This window comes from Haliaeetus albicilla, chromosome W (genome assembly GCF_947461875.1).
Source record: "Haliaeetus albicilla chromosome W, bHalAlb1.1, whole genome shotgun sequence".
NCBI classification, from domain to species: Eukaryota; Metazoa; Chordata; class Aves; order Accipitriformes; family Accipitridae; genus Haliaeetus; species Haliaeetus albicilla.
Genome location: NC_091515.1, coordinates 36,411,713 through 36,438,296, shown reverse-complemented (window position 1 = coordinate 36,438,296; position 26,584 = coordinate 36,411,713). Strand labels below are relative to the sequence as shown.

The following is a 26,584-nucleotide window of genomic DNA, read 5'->3' as shown; positions in this document are numbered from 1 at the left end:
GTAAAAACATTTTTTGTTGTCCCTTACAATAGTGGCCAGATTTAGTTCTCGCTGAGCTTTTGCCTTTCTAATTTTCTCTCTGTATGATCTAACAAGATCCCTGTACTCCTCCCAAGTCGCCCGCCCTTTCTTCCAGAGATGATAAACTCTCCTTTTTTTCTTGACTCCTAGAAAAAGCTCCCCGTTCAGCCAGGCCGGTCGTTTCCCTCGGCGGTTCGACTTGCGGCACATGGGAATAGCCTGGTCCTGAGCCATTAAGATTTCCTTCTTAAAGAATGTCCATCCCTCCTGGACCCCTTTGCCCTTCAGGACCGTCTCCCAAGGGACTCTCTCAACCAGTGCCTCGAAGAGGCCAAAGTTTGCCCTTTGGAAGTCCATAGCGGTGGTTTTGCTGACCACCTTCCCTGCCTCACCAAGAATTGAGAATTCTATCATTTCATGGTCGCTAAGCCCAAGGCGGCCTCCGACCATCACACCTCCCGCCAGTCCTTCCCTGTTCGTAAACAACAGATCTAGCAAGGCTCCTCCCCTGGTTGGCTCACCCACCAGCTGTGTCAGGAAGTCATCTTCCACACACTCCGGGAACCTCCTAGATTGTTTACTCACTGCTGTATTGTATTTCCAGCAGACATCTGGAAAGTTGAAGTCCCCCACGAGAACAAGGGCACACGATTCTGAGACTACTGCCAGCCGCTTGTAGAATGATTCATCCGTCTCTTCAACCTGGTCGGGCGGTCTATAACAGACTCCCAGCACAATATCAGCCTTATTGGCTTTCCCTCTCATCCTCACCCATAAGCACTCCACCTTGTCATCAGAATCGTGTAGCTCTGTACAGTCCAAACATTCCCTAACATAGAGAGCCACCCCACCACCTCTTCTACCTTGCCTATCCCTTCTGAAGAGCTTGTAGCCATCCATTGCAGCACTCCAGTCACGGGAGTCGTCCCACCATGTTTCCGTGATGGCGACTAAGTCATATCTATCCTGCTGCACGATGGCTTCCAGCTCCTCCTGTTTATTGCCCATGCTGCGTGCATTGGCATAGATGCATTTGAGCTGGCCTATCAAATCCACCCCTAACATTGGCACGCTGCCCCCAGGCTCATCTCTGGTGCACCTAGTTTTATCCCTTACCCCCTTCAAACCTAGTTTAAAGCCCGCTCTATAAGCCCCGCCATCTCACGAGCGAGGATTCTTTTACCCCTTTGAGACAGCTGGATACCATCTGTCGCTAGCAAGCCTGGTGCCGTGTAAACCTCCCCATGATCAAAAAAACCCAAATTCCACCGATGGCACCAGCCTCTGAGCCACGTGTTAACCAGGTGTGTTTTCCTGTTCCTTTCAGTGTATTTCCCTGCCACTGAAGGGATTGAGGAAAACACTACCTGTGCTCCCGATCCTTCCACCAATCGTCCCAGTGCCCTGAAGTCCCTTTTGATTGCCTTTCGATTTCTCCCTGCAATCTCATCACTACCAACCTGCACAACCAGCAATGGGTAATAATCAGAGGTCCGAACCAGACCAGGGAGTTCCCTGGTAATGTCTTTTACCCGGGCCCCAGGGAGGCAGCAGACTTCCCTGTGGGATGGGTCAGGTCTGCATATTGGGCCCTCTGTCCCCCTCAGAAGGGATTCGCCTATGACAATTACCCTCCTTTTTCTTTTTTTCAGAGGATGTGAGAATGCGTGGTGCTGCCCGACTGAGCCTAGGCACCTCCCTAGATAGGGCTTCATCTACACCCTGATCTTCATTGACCTGGTCCTCAAGTTCCAGAGGCCCATACCTGTTGCATAGGGGCAACTGGGAAGGTGAGGGAGACCAGGAGGGGACTCGCCTGCCTCCCCGAGCAAGGACCTGTATCCATTCCCCTCCATCTCTTAGGTCCCCTCCTGCCCGGTGACAGGAGGGCAGGGGAACCTCTGCTTCTTGTGGAGCCTCCATCTGCTGCCTCTGCCTCAGGGATGGTAGGGTGAGGCTCCACCAATCTATCTCTCTCTCACACTCCCTGATACTCCTCAACCTTTCCACTTCCTCCTTCAGCTCTGCCACCAGGCTGAGCAGATCATCCACCTGGTCACACCTCACACAAGAAGTGTCCCTGCTGCCCTCCGTCGTCAGTGATAGACTCAGGCACTCCCTGCAGCCAGAGACCTGGACAGCTGCATGTTTACATGGGAGTTCTGTCTGCATCGCCACATTTTTCCTGACAATGGCTTTCACCCGAGTGGCAACCATACCTGGGTCTCCCTCTGGGCTGTCGTCCACCGCTTGAGTAGCCTTCTTGAGCTGGGAAGAAGGGGGGCTGCGCGAACTGCCTGCGCGAACTGACGCAACGCGCCCCGTTCACCGGAGCTCCTCTATGAGGGCTGCTATGGGGAAAGTTACCTCCATCCCAGCGTGGCAGGTACACCCACCCCGACAGGAAACGAAACTTCTCCGGACAGGGAGGAGAGGAAAAAAACCCCAAACCCTAGAGGCCGCAGGTTGAAAGCCGAACTGACCAATCCGACACGCGTCAGTACGTGGAAGTGTTGACCTTTTGGCCAATGGGGAATAAAACGACCACAGATCAGATTCGACAAGGGTATAAATGGGGCCCCGCCGGAGGACATTTTGAGTCAGTCCTCCTCGGAGCAGCGGGTCTGCAGTCACGGACTCTCCCCTTGGGTCGGGACGCCGCCCTAGGTAACTCCTCGAGGTTGAGAGCCCTCATCTTGTAGGTGAGCGATATGCGCATTTTGAACCATCATTTTTAGACCTTAAGAATTCTCAAGTTGGCTGTGTAGTACTAATTCCCCTTACATCATTGAGCCTGTGGTTCACTAATGATATCGTGGTTCCAACTAACTTTTTTACTGAAGAATAGATCTGATTTTTAACACCTGTTGGATTTGATTGCGTGAGCCTCCGTAACATTAAATTGGCGTAGTCGGCAGGATGGCGTTAATAGAGGAATTATTACGGAGGCACGGCTGTAGCCCTTCTCCCCCAGGTATGGAATGGGCAAAGGAGAAGTGGTCCGACCCAGCAGCGGTCATGGAGAGAATAGAACAATGCCGCGGAAATAGTCGAGATGGCAAAGGCAGTATGTGTGCCATCCTAGGCGCCTGCTTGGTTCAAGCGCAAAACCAAAATAACGATTCTGACAGACTGGCAAAGGATAATTCTAAAAAGCAATGGGAAATAGGTTGTTCGAAGGCGGAATTGAAACGAGAAAAGGAGCGGCCGCGTCTATTAGAACGAAAGATTGAAATTATGCTCGCGCAAGCAAAAAAGCCCCCCAGTGTTACCCAAATCTGAAAGTTAATTACGGGCACGGACCCTGAGGGTTGGGATGGGGACATTTGGGGAGACTCTGATGAAAACAGCTCTGAAGAGGTAGAGGACTTGGAGGAAAGGGACGTGCGACCCCTTATTAAAACAGAAAGGCACACGGGTCCGCACGGTGGGAACCCCCGAGCCACTGTCCGCACGACCCCTTGGACGGTGGACGGGACCCGAACTCAGTGAATTACAAGCTAAGTTTTCACGCAAGCCGGGCGAAACCGAAACTGAGTATTTGCGGAGGGTTTCTTTAACTGGGGGAGATCGGATACTATTGAGTGATGACAAAGCAAGGGGGTTCTGGGGACCGGGAGTGTTTTTGAGTGACGGACCGGCGGGTGATCAGTCGATAACGTCCCGAGTAGCCTATTGGGCTGGGGGTGTGGACCCCAAGGAGAGAGGAGAACCTGTTACTATCCGGGTAAAGGGACTGTCGGAGGTAACGGAGGGAGTGCAAAAGGCGGCCTGTGTTCAGGCCATGTACGACAGAGGGCAGCAAGGGATAGCGATGGCTGTACCGGTGGACCCCCGCCACCCCTTAGACCCCTTATTAGAGGGCTGCCGGATGCTTTAAAAATACACGTCCAGTCCCTCAGAGAAAGAATTCAGGGGGCCATCGAGCGCAATCAGCAGAACCCGCCCGCGCACGGGATGACCTGGGCGGAAGTACTGCACAGCATAGTAGTTCACGGGCGCGAGATGGGATGGGCGGAGCCGAGCGGTGGCGCAGAGGGTAACAGGAAGGTCCGGCAAGCCAGTCGTAAACGCCGCCCCGAACGGCCTCCCCCCCGGGAGCCTGAGCCTCCTTCCCGGGGTCGGCCGGGTCGGAACTATGATCCCAGAAGGAATGGTCTCTGGCGGAAGGCATTGGCACTGGGGGCACCCCGAGCCATGCTGCACGGGCAGGCCGCTGACGACATCCGGAAGCTGGTGGAATTGCTGGAGGGGAAAACTAGGGACCAAAGGGAAGCGCCAGCAACCCCGCCCCCTCGGGAAGAGAAACTGAACCCTTTCGCGGCACTGCGAGGGGAGTTGGAAGGGCTAAAAAACTAGAAGTTGCGGTCTGGGGTTCAGGCCGCCCAATGCGCGTGGCGGATTCTTGCCAATGGTCTGCTGATAAGGAGCCTTGTATACACACTCCTGTGGGTCCAAGACGGATAAGTTTAGAATTTTTAATTGATACGGGAGCCCAAATTAGTGTTTTAAACAAACGACAAGCTAATGAGCTAGGGATTAAACCATCGAGAAAGACTATAAACATGATGGGAGGGACAGGAGCAGCAGAAAAATGTCCCATAGCTCGAACTCAACTTTGGCTACCTGGGGAAAAGAGAATGACTGCTGTGGAAGTGGCTTTGAGCCCCTATGAGGGAAATATACTGGGATTCGATGTGCTGGTGGGCAAACAGTGGTACCTACCCAATGGCAGGGTGTGCAGCTTTGGGGGCAGAGGGGCAGGGGCTACCCATGTGAAAACGTTGCAGGTTGCTCCTGCAGTACTGCAATCTAAGGTAACCCGTGTCTCTCAATACCTGCTGCCAGCTGCTGCCAAGCGGGGTATTTCAGAAGTAATTAACGATCTTGAGAAGAGACAGATCACAAGTCACATACATTCCCCTTATAATTCTCCTGTTTGGCCAGTCCGTAAACCGGATGGGACGTGGCGACTAACAATTGATTATAGGAGATGAAACAGTAATACCCCACCATTAACTGCTGCTGTTCCGAGCATAACCTCAATAGTAACGGCAATACAGGCCGCGGCCCACCCATGGATGGCTGCTTTAGATGTCAAGGATATGTTTTTTATGATTCCCCTAAGGGAAGAGGACAAACCCCAGTTCGCCTTCACTTGGGAGGGGACACAATACACCTTTAATCGGCCTCCCCAGGGATAGAGGCATTCCCCCACTATTGCCCACAATGCTTTAGCCAAGCTTCTTGATGCTGTGGAAGTGCCATCAGGTGTTCACATATATCAATATATAGATGATATCCTAGTCGGTGGGGATAGCAAGGAACAGGTAGGGCAAGTGGCTGAGGCCATCTGGAATCTGTTAGTCAAGAATGGGCTAGACATTCCATCTTCTAAATGTCAAGGTCCTGGACAAGAAATTAAATTCCTGGGGGCACGGTGGATAGCTGGAGCAGTTGCGGTACCCGACGACACTCTTATCAGCTATTGAAAAGGGACAGACTCCGGGCAATAAAACGGAATTACAGCAGCTGCTAGGTACCTCAGGCTACTGGAGAAAACATATACCAGGGTTCTTTATGACTTGCTCCAAAACAATAGGAAATGGGATTGGACTTTGCAACATACGGAAGCCCTTAACACTTTGAAAGATGAGCTTAAGGCTTATCAGAGACTAGGCCCGTTGCACCCACGAGACCCGTTAAGGGTGGAATGGGGATTTGCCGCACATGCTTCGTACTGTGGCGTGTTTCAAAAGGGACCGCAAGGACCAGCTAGGACTTTATTATTCTCTTCCACTTCATTCAAGGAGACTGAACAACGATACTCAGATTGGGAAAAGGGGGTCCTTTCCCTCACTAGAGCGGTTAAGGAGGCTGAAAAGCTGCACACATCACAAGATGTTATAGTACAGGGCCCTTTCCCTCTCTTAAACTCAGTCCTCAATGGGTCGCCTCCTCCCGAGGGAGTAGCCCAAAAGGCCACAGTTAGGAAATGGTATGCATACCTAGAAGGGATAAGTCAGCTGTGGGAGCACTGCTCAGCAGTAGCCAAAACATTGGTGTGTTATCAACACCCTTCTAGCTACAACTACAAAGCACAGCACTATGAGGGCTGCTATGGGGAAAGTTACCTCCATCCCAGCCAGACCCAAACCAAAACTACATCACAGGGAGACGGCAAACTTCATCTTTCTTTAGCAGCCATTAGAAAAGGGAGACAGGCATGGGAAAGCAGGGCGATCCTTTGTTGCCCTTGAACCCTATGTTACTGAGGCATCTGAGACGCCCACTGGAAGGCGTCTTCATCTCTTCTATATCCCCAAGCGATCGGGTGAAGTTTGGTGACATGGGCGTGTAAGTGACCCAAGGACTTCACCTTTATTTAGTCTTCCCGGGGAGGAGATGGAAACGGTTTACCTGAAGTAGATGGAAACTGACATATGATGTTTCCTTGAAACTACACTGGTGCAGTGTTTGCTTACTGAATGATTGAGCTAGGTAACATCTATTGTTCTGTCTGCATCAACTCCCTAAGGTATCTAGGTGTTCCCGCTTCTGGGGGCGGGGGAATTTTGAAGAAGTTTGGTATCACTTATACATTCACAGAGACTGGGTGATTACCATACGTTTTAGAAGTCTTTGGCGCTTGGTGGAATTCATGTCTCGCCTCGCAGGCAACATTGCTGATACCTTGCTCTAAACCAGAGCGAGCAAAGGGTTATTAAACAGCGATCCACTGAAGAATCGTAGAATCCTAGAGCATCCCAGGTGGGAAGGGACCTGGAAAGATCATCTGGTCCATCCTTTTGTGGGAAAGGCAGCCTAGATTAGATCATCTAGCACTCTGTTGTCGTGGTTTAACCCCAGTCAGCAACTAAGCACCACGCAGCCACTCACTCACTTCCCCCCCACCCAGTGGGATGGGGGAGAAAATCGTGAAGTAAAACTTGTGGGTTGAGATAAGAACGGTTTAATAGAACAGAAAAGAAGAAACTAATAATGATAATGATAACACTAATAAAATGACAATAGTAATAATGAAAGGAATCGAATATACAAGTGATGCACAATGCAATTGCTAACCACATGCCGACTGACGCCCAGTTAGTCCCTGAGCGGTGATCCCCCTGCCCCCACTCCCCCCAGTTTATATACTAGATGTGACGTCACATGGTATGGAATACCCAGTTGGCCACTTTGGGTCAGCTGCCCTGGCTGTGTCCTGTGCTAACTTCTTGAGCCCCTTCAGCTTTCTCGCTGGCTGGGCATGAGAAGCTGAAAAATCCTTGACTATAGTCTAAACACTACTTAGCAACAACTGAAAACATCAGGGTTATCAACATTCTTCTCATACTGAACTCAGAACATAGCACTGTACCAGTTACTAGGAAGACAATCAACTCCATCCCAGCTGAAACCAGAACACCTGTCCAAACGCACCTTGAAAACCTCTAGCAATGGGGACTCTACCACATCCCTGGGGAGGCTGTTCCAGTGGATGATTGTTCTCACTGTAAAAAAAAAAAAAAAAAAAAGTCAGTAGTCAGTCTGTCTGGTATCGAGATGAAATCTCTCTCCTGGGGCAACTTGTACCCATTGCCCCTTGTCTTCTCCATGTGGCTCCTTGTGAAGAGAGTGCCTCCCTCCTCTTTGCAGCCCCATTTACGTACTGGAATACTGTGATGAGGTCCCCCCGAGCATTCTTTTCTCCAAAGGAAAAATGACCCAACTCCTTCAGTCTTTCCTCATAGGGCAGGTTCTCCAGCCTTTTGATCATCTTCATGGCCCTCCTTGGGACCTTCTCCGGTCTGTCTGCATCTTTTTTTGAATTGTGGGGACCAGAAGTGGACACAGTGCTCCAGGTGCGGCCTGCAGGGGTGGCCTCTGTGAGAAGAGGCCAGGGTCTGCCCTGTGCCGGACACAGCTGGTTCCAGCCAGCTAGGCACCGGGCTCACCGCAGGCCAAAGCTGAGCAACTCGGCGAAGCTGGTGGCGCCCCTGTGGAAAAATATTTAAGAAAGGGCAAAACGCTGTCTGGGGCACGTATTTCCCTGCTGCCCGTGGATCCGGCAGGTGGATATTTCCTGAAGGAACTTTTTCATCCTATTTTCTCTCCCTGTCCTGTTGAGGAGGGGCAGTGAGAGAGTGGCTGGGTGGGCCCCTGGCAGCCGGCCAAGGTCAACCCATCAACCCATCGCAAAGCCTAAAAGGCAGATTCCTCCATGGAGCAGTTGAAGGGGGTTGGTGGTTTAAAGAATGATAGTGACTGGGGTAGGAAGAGGAACAGCTTCAAATGACTGGGCAAATCATTATCTGTCTATAGAACACTGTTAACAGACTGAAACGTTCCACATACTTACACTCCGGGGAGACACCATTTTAACTTGCAGAACTATTTCCCTCAGTAAGACGCACAAGACAGAGGTGATATCCCCATGCTAAATCTTTATTGTGCAACTGCTGCTCAAGGCTTTTATTACCTTCCACAGACACACGTCACAAAAAATTAGACGTCAACAGCGGCTACTAGACTGACGGGCAACAGACGAAATCCATTCAGTGGCAATTTGTACACGTGCAGCAACTCTTGCGGTGCAAAAATCTTAGCCAGGCGGCCAGCCCAACTGACGGCCACCCAGAATATGTAGATGTACGTGACAGACAGACTGCCCGCCCTCGGGCCCTTCATCCGCAACCATCCGGAATCCATTGGTCAGGCCCAGGTGAGCAGCACGCTTCTTGCCAACAATCATGAAATGCCCAAGAAGCTGGAGAAGGAAGTACAAACCCATAAATAAATAAAATAAAAAGCCACACACAAAGAGGGGAGAGGGCAGGAAGGGAAGGACTGAGAGCAGAGAACCATCTAGAGAAACCAGGTAGCCAATTCCTAGCAATTCAACCGTTGCGCTTCAAATTACCGTCTGTCCGCTCGCCTGCAACTGACATTTTCTAAGCAAAGCTACAAAGACCGATTATGCACACTGTGTGTGTGGGGGGTGGGGGGGAAGAGCCATGCAATTTTTTTCAAGCTGGACAGTAACGGACTACAAAACGGCCACAGAAGCTAAGTTTGTCTCCGGGTTAAAGCCCCCATTATATCTTCAGGCAATATAAGTGTCCTAGGTTCATCTTGGATAGAGTTAAGTTTTACAGGAACCTGGGAGGTTGGGGAGGCACAGCCAGGACAGCTGACCTGAACTAGCCAAGGAGCTATTCCATACCATTTGACATCATGCTCAGTATATAAATGGGGGGCAGGCGGGGGGGTGGTCTCTCGGCTTTCAGTGGGGGAAGTGGCGGAGTGTCAGGTTCCGGGTGGTGAGCAGTTGCACTGTGCATCAGTCGTTTTGTATACTCTTTCATTAGTACCGTTGTTGTTGTTGTAACTTCTGTTTTTGTGTTGTCCCAGGAAATTGTCGTTATCTCAACCCTCTAGGTTCCATTTTTGTTTTTTTTTTCTTCTCCTTTCTGATTCTCCTTCCTATCCCACCGGAGGGGGGCAGGAGGAGTGAGTGAGCGGCTGTGTGGTCCTTTGTTACCGGTTGGGATGAAACCATGACAGTCTTTTTTGGCGCCCAACGTGGGGAACGAAGGGTTGAGATAACAACAGATCTGGCCAGAGTGTGTTGAAACAAATTTGTCATATGCACTTCTTCTATTAGATAAATAGATGTTACAAAGTTAGTTCTTTTGTTCACATGGTGGCGTTTTGTAAGTTCTTATATGCTCTATGTATTGCCTGTAGTTACGTTTCTCCCCTCTGGGAGAGGGATCGGGATTATCATTTTGCTGTACTGGGCAATGTCGACTTGTGAAATGATTACATCACTGGTCATGAGGTTAAGCTGGTATCTGTATGAGGCAGTGATATCATTTCCATACTTTGGGCACCTTCTATTGGATTTTATTGGTAATTACACCCAATCCATGAAGAAGTTAGGGGGGGATACTTCCCCCCGTCCATTCACCTCCCTTCTCTCCTTCCGACTAATTACAACAGCTTTTGAGAATTTTGAATATCCTTGGGATGCGCAAGCCAGTGTGCTGTTAGTGCTATGCCTCCTGAATATGTTTCAGGTCTTGTTTAGAGCTACAAAAAGGTTCTTTAAGAATACCACCTAGAGATCTGCCCCAAAGCTGGATATTCATGGGTGGCACGGCATGTGGGAGGATATGGGCAGGTATCTAGAGAACTTCTCACCTCCAGTGACTTGGAAGTTCACTCCCGAACAACTGCAGAACCCTCATGAAGTGGTAGAATATTTGAAAGGAAAATGCTGTGGCTATTCCAAAGATGTACAACTCGATGCACTGTGCTGTGCCCTGGCCAGTATCTACCAAACACTGCTTGATATTAGGCAGCACCCTCAGGGGGAAAAGGGGGAAGAGAGGGAAAACAGGACAACAGGTACCGTGGCTACCCCTACCCCGGTGACAGATACTGCAGCTAAACCAGAAAACCAACCTGTGCCAGTATCAGTCGCCCCTGTACAGAAAAAGAAACACAGAAAAAAATCAGTTCGCTTAGCGAGAGATGAAAGTGAACCAGGGTCATCGCGAGAACAGGAGGAAGAGGCAGAACCTGAAATAATCACCTGACCTCTATCCCTGAGTGAGTTGCGTGACATAAGAAAAGATTTTAGCCGCCACCCAGGTGAGCACATTGTTACCTAGCTGCTCCGATGCTGGGATAATGGGGCCAGTAGTTTGGAATTAGAGGGTAGGGAAGCCAAGCAGTTGGGATCTCTGTCTAGGGAAGGGGGCATCGACAAGACAATTGGGAGAAAAACACAAGTCCTCAGCCTCTGGAGGCGACTTCTGTTAGGTGTAAAGGAAAGATACCCCTTCAGGGATGAAGTTACATGTCACCAAGGCAAGTGGACCACCATGGAGAGAGGTATCCAGTACCTGAGGGAATTAGCCGTGCTGGAGGTGATTTATAATGATCCAGAAAATGCGCAGTCACCCACAGATCCAGATGAAGTCCAATGCACACAACCCACGTGGCGGAAGTTTCTACGAAGTGCACCACCAACCTATGCCAACTCATTGGCAGTAATGTCCTGGAAAGAAGGCTATGGACAAACGGTGGATGAATTGGCTGTCCAACTCCGGCAATACGAAGGAAGTCTCTCTTCCTCCCTACGGGCCTGTGTCTCAGCTGTAGAGGAATTGTCCCCAGAGTTCCAGCAATTCAAAGTGGATATGTCCTCCTCCTCACCTGTACAGGCCCGCATCGCAGCTACTGGGAGTAAGCGTACCTCTGCCCAAGAGAGAGGAGAGAGAAAGTACACACGACGGGCTAACCTGTGGTTTTACCTGCGTGACCATGGGGAGGACATGAGGAAGTGGGATGGAAAACCTACCTCAGTCTTGGATGCACGGGTACGGGAGTTGCGAGAAAAAGCAACCAGAAAAGAGGATTCTTCTTGGAAAACTGCTGCTCCAGTTTCCCGTGAGCAGTTCTCCAGACGCAGTAGATGGGCCGATCTCATTTCTGATCCTCTTGAAGGGACTTCTGATTCACGTGTGCAAAAAGTGGGTAACGGATATTCTAACCAGGATTAGAGGGGCCCTGCCTCCAGCCAGGTGGAGGAGAGGGACAACCGAGTCTACTGGACAGTGTGGATTCGATGGCCTGGCACATGAGACCCACAGAAGTATAAGGCTCTAGTAGACACTGGTGCACAATGTACTCTAATGCCATCAAGTTATAAAGGGGCAGAACTCATCTGTATCTCTGGTGTGACAGGGGGATCCCAAGAGCTAAATGTATTGTAATCTGAAATGAGTCTAACTGGGAATGAGTGGTATAAACACCCCATTGCGACTGGCCCAGAGGCCCCGTGCATCCTTGGCATAGATTATCTCAGGAGGGGGTATTTCAAGGACCCAATGGGGTACCGTTGGGCCTTTGGTATAGCTACATTAGAGACGGAGAAAACTGAACAGCTATGCACCTTGCCCGGCCTCTCTGAGGACCCTTCGGTTGTGGGGTTGCTGAGGGTTGAAGAACAACAGGTGCCAATTGCTACCACGACTGTGCACTGGCAGCAATATTGCACCAACCGAGACTCCCTGATCCCCATCCGTAAGCTGATTTGCCGATTGGAGATCCAAGGAATGATCAGTAAGACTCACTCACCCTTTAATAGTCCCATATGGCCTGTGTGGAAATCTAATGGGGAGTTGTCCTGGTTTCAGCTGGGATATAGTTAACTGTCTTCCTAGTAGCTGGTACAGTGCTATGTTTTGAGTTCAGTATGCGAAGAATGTTGATAACACTGATGTTTTCAGTTGTTGCTAAGTAGTGTTTAGTCTCAAGTCAAGGATTTTTCAGCTTCTCATGCCCAGCCAGCGAGAAAGCTGAAGGGGCACAAGAAGTTAGCACAGGACACAGCCAGGGCAGCTGACCCAAAGTGGCCAACGGGGTATTCCATACCATGTGACGCCACATCTAGTGTATAAACTTGGGGGAGTGGGGGCGGGGGATCGCCGCTCGGGGACTAGATGGGCGTCGATCGGCATGTGGTGAGCAAATGAATTGCACATCATATGTACATTCCAATCCTTTTATTACTGCTGTTGTTATTGTATTAGTGTTATCATTATCATTATTAGTTTCTTCTTTTCTGTTCTATTAAACTGTTCTTATCTCAACCCATGAGTTTTACTTCTTTTCCTGATTTTCCCCCCCATCCCACTGGGTGGGGGGGAGTGAGTGAGTGGCTTGCGTTGTGCTTGGTTGCTGGCTGGGGTTAAACCACGACAAGAGTGGAGACTAACAGTAGATTATTGCGGGCTGAATGAACTCACGCCACCGCTGAGTGCTGCTGTGCTAGATATGTTAGAACTTCAATACAAACTGGAATCAAAGGCAGCCAAGTGGTATGCCACAATTAACATTGCTAATGCATTTTTCTCAATCCCTTCGGCAGCGGAGTGCAGGCCACAGTTTGCTTTCACTTGGAGGGGCGTCCAGTACACCTGGAATAGACTGCCCCAGGGGTGGAAACACAGCCCCACTATTTGCCATGGACTGGTCCAGGCTGCACTGGAAAAAGGTGAAGCTCCAGGACACCTACAGTGCATTGATGACATCATCGTATGGGGCAACACGGCAGAAGAAGTCTTTGAGAAAGGGAAGAAAATAATCCAAATCCTTCTGAATGCCAGTTGTGCCATAAAAGACAGTAAGGTCAAGGGACCTGCACAGGAGATCCAGTTCTTAGGAGTAAAATGGCAAGACGGGCGTCGTCAGATCCCTATGGATGTGATCAACAAAATAGCAGCTATGTTTCCACCGACTAATGAAAAGGAAACACAGGCTTTCTTAGGTGTCGTGGGTTTTTGGAGAATGCATATTCTGAATTACAGTCTGATTGTAAGCCCTCTCTATCAAGTGACCCCGAAGAAGAATGATTTTAAATGGGGCCCTGAGCAACAACAAGCCTTTGAACAAATTAAGCGGGAGATTGTTCATGCAGTAGCCCTTGGGCCAGTCCGGGCAGGACAAGATGTTAAAAATGTGCTCTACACTGCAGCTGGGGAGAATGGCCCTACCTGGAGCCTCTGGCAGAAAGCACCTGGGGAGACCTGAGGCCGACCCCTGGGGTTCTGGAGTCGAGGATATTGAGGATCCGAGGCCCGCTATACTCCAACTGAAAAAGAGATATTGGCAGCATATGAAGGAGTTCGAGCCGCTTCAGAAGTGGTTGGTACTGAAACACAGCTCCTCTTAGCACCCCGACTGCCAGTGCTGCGCTGGATGTTCAAAGGGAAAGTTTCCTCTACACATCATGCAACTGATGCCACGTGGAGTAAGTGGATTGCACTGATCACACAACGGGCTCGCATAGGAAAACCCAGTCACCCAGGAATTTTAGAAGTGATCATGGACTGGCCAGAAGACAAAGATTTTGGAATGTTGCCAGAGGAGGAGGTGACACGGGCTGAAGAGGCCCCGCTGTATAATAAACTGCCAGAAAATGAGAGGCAATATGCCCTGTTCACTGATGGGTCCTGTCGCATTGTGGGAAAGCATCGGAGGTGGAAGGCTGCTGTATGGAGCCCTACATGACAAGTCACAGAAACTGCTGAAGGAGAAGGTGAATCGAGTCAATTTGCAGAGGTGAAAGCCATCCAGCTAGCGTTAGACATTGCTGAAAGAGAAAAGTGGCCAGTGCTCTATCTCTATACTGACTCATGGATGATGGCAAATGCCCTGTGGGGGTGGCTACAGCAATGGAAGCAGAGCAACTGTCAGCACAGAGGTAAACCCATCTGGGCTGCTGCACTGTGGCAAGATGTTGCTCTTCGGATAGAGAAGCTATTGATAAAAGTATGTCATGTAGATGCTCATGCACCCAAGAGTCGAGCCACTGAAGAACATCAAAATAACCAACAGGTGGATCAGGCTGCCAAGATTGAAGTGGCTCAGGTGGACCTGGACTGGCAACATAAGGGTGAGCTATTTATGGCTCAGTGGGCCCATGATACTTCAGGCCATCAGGGAAGAGATGCAACATATAGATGGGCTCATGATCAAGGGGTGGACTTGACCATGGACACTATCGCACAGGTCATCCATGAATGTGAAACATGTGCTGCAATTAAACAAGCCAAGCGGCTAAAACCCCTGTCATATGGAGGGCGATGGCTGAAATATAAACAGTGGGAGGCCTGGCAGATTGACTATATCACACTCCCACGAACCCGCCAAGGCAAGTGCCATGTGCTTACAATGGTGGAAACAACCACTGGATGGCTGGAAACATATTCTGTAACCCATGCCACTGCCCAGAACACTATCCTGGGCCTTGAGGAGAAAGTTTTATGGCGACTGTCGTGGTTTAACCCCAGCCAGCAACTAAGCACCACGCAGCCGCTCACTCACTCCCCCCCATCCAGTGGGATGGGGGAGAAAATCAGGAAAAGAAGTAAAACTCCTGGGTTGAGATAAGAACGATTTAATAGAACAGAAAAGAAGAAACTATTAATGATAATGATAACACTAATAAAATGACAACAGTAGTAATAAAAGGATTGAAATGTACATATGATGTGCAATTCAATTGCTCACCACATGCCGACCGACGCCCAGCCAGTCCCCAAGCGGCGAATCCCTCCCCCCCCCACTTCCCAGTTCCTAAACTAGATGGGACGTCACATGGTATGGAATACACTGTTGGCCAGTTTGGGTCAGGTGCCCTGGCTGGGCATGAGAAGCTGAAAAATCCTTGACTATAGTCTAAACACTACTGAGCAACAACTGAAAACATCAGTGTTATCAACATTCTTCACATACTGAACTCAAAACATAGCACTGTACCAGCTACTAGGAAGACAGTTAACTACATCCCAGCTGAAACCAGGACAGAGACACGGTACCCCAGAAAGAATCGAGTCGGACAATGGGACTCACTTCCGAAACAACCTCATAGACACCTGGGCTAAAGAGCATGGCTTTGAGTGGGTATATCACATCCCCTATCATGCACTGGCCTCTGGAAAAATGGAACGATACAATGGACTGCTGAAAACTACACCGAGAGCGATGGGGGGTGGAACTTTCAAACATTGGGATACACATTTAACAAAAGCCACCTGGTTAGTTAATACTAGAGGATCTGCCAATCGAACCGGCCCCACCCAACCAAGACTTCCACATACTGTAGAAGGGGATAAAGTCCCTGTAGTGCGCATGAGGAGTATGTTAGGAAAGACAGTCTGGGTTAGTCCTCCCTCAAGCAGAGGCAAACCCATTCATGGAATTGCTTTTGCTCAAGGACCTGGGTACACCTGGTGGGTGATGCAGAAGGATGGGGAAGTTCGATGTGTACCTCAGGGAGATTTGATTTTGGGAGAGAATAGCCAGTGAATTAGGCTGTATGATACTTAACTGCTAAATAACCTGCCAATGCATGTCATTGTATCTATAGTGTCTATATGCCATATCAAGGGTATTACTGTAAGAATTACCCAAATGACTGCAGGATGGACTTTGAAACTGAGCCAAGTACAACAGCGATAGAACTTGAACTGGCACCCAGCAATTTCCTCAAGATCAACATCTTCGACCTGCAGACCAAGGGCGTGAGTTGCACCAAATGTACTAGCCACAAGTTCCAGAGGCAGCATACAACAACCCAACATCTCACACCATCTCTCTTATCCTGAAGAACTGTTACAACAGATGGAGCCCCAAAGTCATGGACTAAATAAAATGGATGGACACATTAGAAGGATAGCCCATAGGCTAAAGGAATACTATTTGTGTGTGTGTGGGGGGGGTCCATATACTTATATATAAGACAAGGAAAGTGGTAGTGGTTGATTGGAAAATGTAAGATCTGGGCATGATGTAGATGGTATAGAATAAGGGGGTGGATAATGTCCTGGGTTCAGCTGGGATAGAGTTAATTTTTACAGGAACCTGGGAGGTGAGGGGCATAGCCGGGGCAGCTGACCTGAACTAGCCAAGGAGCTATTCCATACCATGTGACATCATGCTCAGTATATAAATGGGGAGCGGGCCAGGGGGAGCTCTCGACTTTCGGTGGAGGAATTGGCAGAGCGTCGGGCTCCGGGTGGTGAGCAGTTGCACTGTGCATCACTCGTTTTGTACACTCTTTCATTAGTACCGTTGCTGTTGTTGTAATTTCTTTGTGTTGTCCCAGTAAACTGCCTTTATCTCAACCCTCGAGGTTCCAGGTTTTTTTTCTTTTCTCTCCTCCGTCTCCTCCCTATCCCACCGGAGGGGGGCAGGAGGAGTGAGCAAGCGGCTGCGTGGTCCTCTGTTACCGGCTGGGCTGAAACCACGACACCTGCCAATGCATGTCATTGTATCTGTAGTGTCTATATGCCATATCAAGGGTATTACTGTAAGAATTACCCAAATGACTGCAGGATGGACTTTGAAACTGAGCCAAGTACAACAGTGATAGAACTTGAACTGGCGCCCAGCAATTTCCTCAAGATCAAAATCTTCGACTTGCAGACCAAGGGCGTGGATTGCACCAAATGTACCAGCTGCAAGCTCCAGAGGCAGCATGCAACAATCCAACACCTCACACCTTCTCTCCTAACCTGAAGGACTGTTACAACAGATGGAGCCCCAAAGTCATGGACTAAATAAAATTGATGGACACATTAGAGGGATAGCCCATCGACTAAGCGAATACTATTCGTGTGTGTGTGTGTGTGCGCGGGGGGGGTGTGTGTGTCCATATACATATATGTATACAAAACAAGGAAAGTGGTGGTGATTAATTGGAAAATGTAGGATCTTGGCATGATGTAGATGGTATAGAATAAGGGGGTGGATAATGTCCTGGGTTCAGCTGGGATAGAGTTAATTTTTACAGGAACCTGGGATGTCGGGGGGGGCACAGCCAGAACAGCTGACCTGAACTAGCCAAGGAGCTATTCCATACCATGGGACATCATGCTCATTATATAAATGGGGAGCAGGCTGGGGGGTGCTCTCTCGGCTTTCAGTGGGGGAAGTGGTGGAGTGTCGGGCTCCGGGTGGTGAGCAGTTGCAGTGTGCATCACTCGTTTTGTATACTCATTCATTACTACCGTTGTTGTAACTTCTGTTTTTGTGTTGTCCCAGGAAACTGTCGTTATCTCAACCCTCTAGGTTCCAGTTCTGTTTGATTTTTTTTTCTCCTCCTTTCTGATTCTCCTCCCCATCCCACAGGAGGGGGGCGGGAGGAGTGAGTGAGCCGCTGCGTGGTCCTTTGTTACTGGCTGGGCTGAAACCACGACAATAAGCAATTCTGGTGGAAAATAAACTTTAGGCTGCCTTTTGCGTGGGTTTACAAAGTCTTTGAACTTGACTTTCACAGCCAAGAGTGAAGCATCCAGCACCTCTCAACCAGCTTTGCCCTTCCTCACCCCTGACCTGCCAAAAACCCCAAGCCCTCTTCTCCGTATTAGAGGAAGTACTACTACTCTTACTCTAAACCACGACGACAGGCATCAGACTGCGCTCCAAAACAACGCTGCATTTTGCACCAGAAGTACATACCCAGGGAGGAGCGTTGCTTTATATCGCTACTTTTAGCCAAAAAGCTCAACTCCATTATAAGCTAGAGGCAAAAGATTATAGCGCCAGAAAACCCACAATAGCCTACTGCGTGTGCCCTATCAAGAGGAAAAGGGGGGGTGGGAGAGAGAGCCTAGTAAATTAGGAACTAATTACAGGTACAGTTTAGCCCACAGAAAGCTTCCGCAGTACTTACAGATTCACCAGAATCTTCTGCGTCAGATAACCCGATAATTGGCTCCTTAGGCGTGACTAGGAAAAGCGTCGGAGCTTGGGCGAAAGATCACGGAACGCAAGGCGCTGGAGGAAGAGTAAACAGTTAAAACGCAATTGGCTTCAGAGAAAGGCAATAGCTTAAGCAAATCAATACGCCCCACCGAACTCGTACAGAAGCAGATTGCCAGATACCCCAAACGCAAGCCGAAACGTTGATTTTTCTTACACGATATTAATACTCTCTATACACAAAATACAACGTATTTACAGAGCCCCCTCCAGAAGTGCACGCAAGATGATGGGGGCAAGGAGACGGGCCAGTACTTCAGATTAGCGACCTCCAGTATGTTTCAATTTGGGCTGATCGTTTCCTAAGCAGTTTTTCTATTCGATGTGGTCCACCACAGAGGCAGGAGACAAACGGCTTAACTGAACCAGCAAAGAGTTTGGTGAAGTGGAAGATCAGCGGCCGTTCGTTTTCCATGCGACAGGGAGCTCAAGTATTGAACAAAAGCATAATCCCAGGAAGCCTGCAAGCGCCTAGTACGAGCCTGTCTTCTGTATTGCCCATAAACCCTACCTTCAAAAGCAGAAGGCATCCCTAACTGTTAATCTTCAGCATTTTAATAACAAAATTATACGGGATACTAACTTAAAGTTAACATCGTGTAGGCAACGGCTGCATTTTTTTCCCCACAGTCTAAGCAGCTCACTCTAGTTCCTAGCACGTTGTGGTGCACCAGCATCCGCGAACCTCGCAAGCATGCTGTTATCACGGTCCCACTTCAGCACAGAAACAAGATCTGGGAAGCTTTTGCAGCCCGCAGGATGACCGGTTTCTAGCTTTCTGTTAAGAAAAATAAGAAAAGCTGTAATTCTTTGCTTTAATAATCCGGTTTGGGGGTTCAGAACCAAAGCCTAGCACAGCAGAGCTGTGAAATCTCTATAATGCTGTTACGAGGCACAGAGACCTGCATTTCTCCTATGCAGAACTAACTCATTACGGTCGCTACTCTGGTTTCAAGACTATCATCCCACACGAGGCAGGACCACTCCCATCCCTCGGCAGCAAACTTTGCGCGACTTGCAGTGCCAAAGGGATATCAGGCGGCAGACGTCTGCGGCTGCCACCAAGTGCGTTACCGTCAGAGGCCCTCCTCTACGCACGCGCACGCGCGCACGCACACGACGCGGTGGGGCTGGGAACCGAGGCGAGCCGGGCAACACCGGAAACCCGGTACGCGCCGCAGCAGCCGGGGGCGGGGGGGGGTACCGAAGAAGCGCGATGTTTTAGGGATGGTGCAGTAGAGAGCGCCACAACCCAGAGAGGCCCCGTCCGTCCCCCGTCCCTCCACCCACCCACCCGCAGCAACGCCGCCACCCGCCCTGCCGCGCTCCCAGGCACCGCGCAACGGGGCCTCGGCTCAGGGTGCCTGCGAGCGCGGGGGGAGGGGGAGGGGGGGGAAGGGAAGAGGAACCGCGCACAGAGCAAAGCCGCGGCTACCTCCTCGTCCTCGTAGATGACGTTGGCGGGGAAGCGCCTTGCCGGTGATCTTTCCGAAGACAGTAGTGGCGCCACCGGGCCGGGCGGCCCGCGCCCCAACAATCTCGCCAACCACGACAACGCCCGTTGTCGCCCCCGCGCTTCCTCCACTCGGCCAGGCCCTCCGCGGCGCCCATTGGGCCGCCAGATCGCCGCCGGCCGATCCCGCGTCTCGATTGGCTGTCTCGCCTGTCGTTGCCGCTTGTCCCCGCCCCCTTGGCGGGTCCGCCCTCGTCGACCTGGCGCTTACCGGGGCTCAGGGAGTTTGCGTGCCCCTTGGGGCGCGGAGGGATCCGACCGGGGCGCGGAGGGAGACGACGTCGGGCGAGTCCGCGGAGGGATCTGTGCCGTGTAGTGCTGCGACCCTGCGGGCGGGCAACGAGGTCTCAGAAGAGGCTGTTGTAGCTAGAAGTACTATTTCTTGTTATTTATTACCGCATCAAGTCCACCCCAAACGTGCTTGTGGCTTTTTGGTGCTGCTCCCTCCAGTCAAATGACTGCTTTTGCTAGGGCAGGGCAGGCCTTAACTTTTCAGAACATTTCGCAGAACCAACAGAAGTTGCTCTAAATTGTTCCCTGAAAGCCCCGCTTCAGTTGCAGACGTTTCTAAGCTGCACGCCTCCTGGGAGAAAATAAAATACAAAGCCTGTGTTCAGCACTGGTGGCTGGAGGGCTGGAGGGCAGATCAAGATAGGATTTGCGCTAAGCTGGGTAGGAGGCTTTTAGAAAAATAGGCAGTGCCTCCAAAGCTGCCCAAGGGTGGCCTGTGGTGCCCTGCGCCCCCGGGGATAGTGAGCAATTTGATTGGTCTACACAACTGTATTGTAACATACATAAACCCCGCTTTCCTCTATATCGGGCTAAGGATATCCTTAGCCTTCTTTGCGGCAAGGGCACGTTGTCGGCTCATGTTCAACTTGGTGTCCACCAGGAGCCCCCCACGTCCTTTTCTGCAAAGCTACTTTCCAGCCAGTCGGCCTCCAGCATATACCAGTGCATGGGGTTGTTCCTCCCCAGGTGCAGGACTTGTGTACGTTCAGGTTCCTCAGGAGGTCTCGAACCGGAACGTTTCCTACGATGGGAGGGACTTTGTTCCCCCAGTCCCTGCCTTGAGGTTCAGGGACTTGAGAGATGTGGGAACAGTGGTTGCCAGCAAAAAGGGAGGAAAAGAGTCGTTGAGTACCTCAGCCTTCTCCATGTCGGTTGTCACTAGATCTCCCGTCTTCTTTATCGGAGGGGGGTGGGGGTGGCGTACGTTTTCTTTACTCTTCCTTTTCTGACCAACGCACCTGTAGAAGCCCTCCTTATGATTCTTCACATCCCTTGCCAAATTCAGCTCCAGCTGTGCCTTAGCTTTCCTGATCCCATCCCTACACACCCAGGCAGCATCCCTATATTCTTCCCAGGATGCATGTCCCCGCTTCCACTGCCTATGCATTTCCTTCTTGCGCTTCAGCTCGACCAGAAGGTCCTTCCCCAGCCACGCTGGTCTCCTGCCTTCCTTGCCTGATTTCTTACGCATGGGGATCGAGAGCTCTTGTGTGCTAAGAAAAATGTCCTTAAAGAGCTGCCAGCTCCCTTCTACTCCTTCTGCACAGTGGCTTCCAACTCTTCCAACTCAAGACCCTCTTGCCCCGCTTGGTGAGGTGAATCCCATCAGCTCCCAACAGACCCGGCTTCTCAAAGGTAGATCCACAATCATAGAAGCCAAAACCTTGAGCATGGCACCAGCTACGCAGCCAGGCATTCACCTGTTCAATTCGTCTCCTCCTTCCTGGACCCCTTCCTCTGACTGGGAGGATAGAGGAGACCACCGCCTGTGCTCCCGATCCTTTTAACATTGCTCCGAGGGACATATAGTCTCTTGGGAGGGTTCTAAGTTGCCTCGCCAGACCCTATGCGGAATAGTAGGAGCGGATGATAACCCGTAGGGTTCACCAGGCTCGGCAGCCTCTCAGTGATGCCACGAATGCGAGCTCCTGGTAGGCAGCAGGCTTCTCTAGACAAATGCGAGCTCCTGGTAGGCAGCAGGTTTCTCTAGAGAAATCGTCTGGACAGCAAATGGGTGCTTCGGTGCCTCTCAGTAGGGAATCTCCAATTACTAATACCTTGCATGCTTTTCTGGCGGCGCTGGTTCTAATGCGGGTGGGTGGTTGGGTCAGCTTTGCATGGTTGGCTTGTCCTGGATCCTGTCCGTTACTCACGTGTTCTTCAGTCTCCAACCCCAGAGCATCCTGTCTGTTATGTAGGGACACTTCAGGAGATGGGGGAGGGTTCTTCCTTCTACCCCAAGCACAGACAAGCGTCCAGTCTCCTTCATCTCGTGAGTGCCTTGCATCAGTCAGCTCGAGGTTGGATTCAGGCTTACCTTCCTCTTGCGCAGCCTTAAGGCAGGCTGTCGGTCAGCCCGGGACAGCGTACAATACCACGCATCGATCCCCTGCTCGCGTTCCCGGATACCGCGCTGCCTGTCGAGCTCCTCTTGTAGCATAGTTACTTGTCCAAGGAGATCTTCCAGCTGGGCACGCTTGCAGCTATGACATCCACCGCTGCCTTCGGGTGCTAGGGGGACTTCCAGGTACTGGAGCTCCATGCGGCCCGAGGTCTAGACAGCTATATCAGTCCTTGGGAGGTCTGTTTGTGGGGAGACGTCAGCACAGGTAGGCTGTAGTGCTTCCGTTTGGGTTGCAGCCGCAGCCTTGCAGTTGCGGCAGGTGGACGCCGTTTTCTTTCAGCAGGTCACCTTGAAGTCCCAGGACAGAAGAGAAAGGGCGGCAGGTACTGGCAGGTGGGGGGGAAGGGAGAGAAGGGGCCGCTGCAGTTCCACAGCCTTTTTGCATGTCCTGTGTCACCAGGTCCCCCTGCCTCATTCAGCAGAGGGCCCACATTTTTCCATAGCCTTCCTTTTGTCACCTATGTACTTACAGAATCATAGAATCGTTTAGGTTGGAAAAGACCTTTAAGATCATCGAGTCCAACCTTCAACCATGCCAACTAAGTAGAAGCCCTTATAGAAGCCCTTCTTGTTGTCTTTGACCTCCCTTGCCAGATTCAATTCCAGGTGGGAATTCCAGCTTTCCTAACCTCAGCCCTGCATGCTCGGACAATGTCTCCGTATTCCTCCCAGGTTACCCGTCCTTGCTTCCACCCCCTGCAGGCTTCCTTTTTGTGCTGGAGTTTGGCCAGGAGCTCGTTGCTCATCCACGCAGGCCTCCTGGCATTTTTGCCCGACTTCCTGCTCGTTGGGATGGACCGCTCTTGAGCTTGGAGGAGGTGACCCTCCAGTATTAACCAGCTTTCTTGGGCCCCTCTTCCCTCCAGGGCCTTATCCCACGGGACGCTTCCAAGCAGATCCCTGAAGAGGCTAGAGTCGGCTCTCCTCAAGTCCAGGGACGTGAGCTTGCGTTTTACCCTCCTCCCTCCTCTCGGGATCCTGAACTCCACCATCTCACGGTCACTGCAGCCAAGGCCGCCTTTGACCTTCGCATCCCCAACGAGCCCCTCCTTGTCGGTCGGTAGGAGGTCCAGCAGAGCACCTCTCCTCGTTGGCTCCTCTATCACTTGGGTGAGGAAGTTGTCATCAATGCACTCCAGGAGCCTCCTAGATTGCTTATGCCCTGCTGTGTTGTCCCTCCAGCAGATATCGGGGTGGTTGAAGTCCCCCGTGAGGACCAGGTGTTACGGAGGCATGCACAATCAAATCCAACAGGTGTTAAAGCTCAGATTTATTCTTCAGCAAAAGTTCGTTAGAACTCTGGTAACATTTTATAAAACCACAGGCTCAATGATGTAAAGAGTATTAATACTACACAGCTGACTTAAGAATCCTTAAGATTTAAAAATGATGACTCAAAACGCGCATATCACTCACCTAAAAGATGATGAGGGCTCTCTCCCTCGAGGAATTACCTCGGGCGGTGCCCCGACCCAAGGGGGAGCCCCTGACTGCAGACCCGCTGCTCCGAGGAGGACTGATTCCAACATGTCCTCCGGCGGGACCCCATTTCTACCCCTGTCGAATCTGATCTGTGGTCATTTAATCGCTATTGGCTAAGAAGGTCACCTCTGTGTACCTGGCACGTCTCGATTGGCCAGTTCAAATTTCAACCTGCGGCCTCTAGTGTTTAGGGGTTTTTTTCCTCTTCTCCCTGCCTGGAGAAGTTTTGTTTTCTGGCTTGGGAGGTGGGGGGAGTGTACTGCCACACCAGGGCCTGCGAACGCGAGGCTGCTCCCATCTTATCTGTCTGTAGAGGGCCTCATCCGCTTGTTCTTCCTGGTCGGGCGGCCTATAGCAGACACCCACTAGAATGCCACCCTTACCCATCTTCTCTTCAATCCTTACCCATAAGCTCTCAGTCGGCTCATCAGCCCTCCCCAGGCAGGGCTCCGTGCATTCCAGCTGTTGTCTCACATAAAAGGGCCACTGCCCCTCCTCATCTTCCCAGCCCGTCCTTCCTAAAGAGCCCGTAGCCCTCCATTGCAACACTCCGGTCACGGGAGCCATCCCACCACGTCTCCGTGATCCCAACAAGATCGTAGCCCTGCAACTGCACACGCATCTCTGACTCCTCATGCTTATTCCCCATACTGCGTGCATTAGTGTACAGGCACTTCAGAGAGGCACCCCCAGCATGTTGACTCCCCAGAAGGGGTTTTGGGGATTTCTCCGTAATGGTGCCTTGTAGGCACTTCCTTGCTTACATGCAAATGCTGGAGGTGACCCTGCTTAAGCCCCGTTTTGGTGATTTTGTGATCCCTTCCTGTCACATCAACCCCTGCGCTTTGCTCAGTGACCCTGTCCGTTGCTGCCTCGCAGGGCTGCTGGTTACTCTCTCCCTCCCCTCCTCATTCCTAGTTTAAAGCCCTCCTAATGAGGTCAGCTAGCCTACTGGTAAAAATACCTTTGCCCCGCTTAGTGAGGTGGATCCCCTCTCTCCCAAGCAGACGCTGACCCACAAACAGGGGCCCATGGTCACAGAACCCAAAACCCTGTCGCCAGCACCAGCTCCGCAGCCAATTCTTGACCCGCATTATCAGTGCCCTCCTCCTCCCGCCCTTTCCCCTCACCGGCAGGACTGAGGAGAACACCACCTGGGCCCCCATGCCCTTGACTATCGCCCTCAGAGCTCTGGGGTCATTGCTAGGGGAAACCTGGACAGTATCAAAAGCATCATCGGTGCCCAATTCTCAGCTTTGGGTCTCCTTTGCTACTGAAATTTCAGTTACGGAAGACGGATTGGTACCTGCGCTTCAGTCAAATCAACATTCGGTCCTAATCCTTCCCGACAAAAGGGTCAGGAACTACATCTCCAGCCTTACTTATTGTCCTTTTACCCTTCACATCCTCAAGGCATTGCCTTCTCTAAGGCTCTGTTTTAATCAAGTTTAGCAAGACCAAGCTCGCATCTACTCCATGACCTCTTCATAGCTGTTCCTGGGTTTCCAATGCACACACGCAAAGAGAATCCAACGGGCTCCGCACATTTTCATCCCTTTCCACGCAGGAGTTCCAGTTCTTTATCACTTTTATTACCAAGTGAGAAAGAAAATGGGGTCAAGATCCTTTTTCTCACAAGAACCTCTTATTGCTCAGAAAGAAGGCTTTTTCTCTTGAAATTCCCCCCCCCGCCCACCCAAAGTGACTGGATCCCCAGATATTTCCCGACTTTCCTATCTCCAAAACGTCCTGTTCCTACCCCAGTCACTATCATTCTTTAAACCACCAACCCCCTTCAACTGCTCCATGGAGGAATCTGCCTTTTAGGCTTTGCGATGGGTTGATGGGTTGACCTTGGCCGGCTGCCAGGGGCCCACCCAGCTGCTCTCTCACTGCCCCTCCTCAACAGGACAGGGAGAGAAAATAGGATGAAAAAGTTCCTTCAGGAAATATCCACCTGCCGGATCCACGGGCAGCAGGGAAATACGTGCCCCAGACAGCGTTTTGCCCTTTCTTAAATATTTTTCCACAGGGGCGCCACCAGCTTCGCCGAGTTGCTCAGCTTTGGCCTGCGGTGAGCCCGGTGCCTAGCTGGCTGGAACCAGCTGTGTCCGGCACAGGGCAGACCCTGGCCTCTTCTCACAGAGGCCACCCCTGCAGGCCGCACCTGGAGCACTGTGTCCACTTCTGGTCCCCACAATTCAAAAAAAGATGCAGACAGACCGGAGAAGGTCCCAAGGAGGGCCACGAAGATGATCAAAAGGCTGGAGAACCTGCCCTATGAGGAAAGACTGAAGGAGTTGGGTCATTTTTCCTTTGGAGAAGAGAAGGCTCGGGGGGACCTCATCACAGTATTCCAGTACTTAAAGGGTGGCTACAAAGAGGAGGGAGGCTCTCTCTTCACAAGGAGCCACATGGAGAAGACAAGGGGCAATGGGTACAAGTTGCCCCGGGAGAGAGATTTCATCTCAATACAAGACAGACTGACTACTGACTTTTTTTTTTTTTTACAGTGAGAACAATTGTGAAATGTATATTGACTTTCGCAAAATGAGAATACTGAAAGTTTGCCTAACTGCCACATAAGCTATATCTTGACAGGATGTTTGCTTCACTGACAGTAACCTAGGCCTTGACACAGGAAATGTACCCTTGGAGCTAATTGGAAATGGAAAGATGGAACGATAAGACAACCACCTGCAGCTGCCGGAAAATCATGGGGTGAAAAGTGCCTCTGGAGGAAGACTACTAACTTCATCCCTTGCGGATCCCTGGGAGCCCCCTCGAACCACGAGAGACGCGTGCAAGTG

General features: G+C 50.9%; 1 protein-coding gene across 1 annotated transcript; it reads right to left on the bottom strand.

Moving 5' to 3' along the window:
- Positions 1 to 8,448: 8,448 nt before the first annotated feature.
- LOC138683603 (adenosine 5'-monophosphoramidase HINT2-like) lies at positions 8,449 to 22,430 on the bottom strand. Its single transcript, XM_069775589.1, is given in 7 exon segments — positions 8,449 to 8,791; positions 18,275 to 18,351; positions 18,354 to 18,378; positions 19,799 to 19,828; positions 19,830 to 20,092; positions 20,800 to 20,941; positions 22,206 to 22,430. Coding segments are annotated over 7 exon segments (927 nt in total). The 3' UTR covers positions 8,449 to 8,626.
- Positions 22,431 to 26,584: the final 4,154 nt, after the last annotated feature.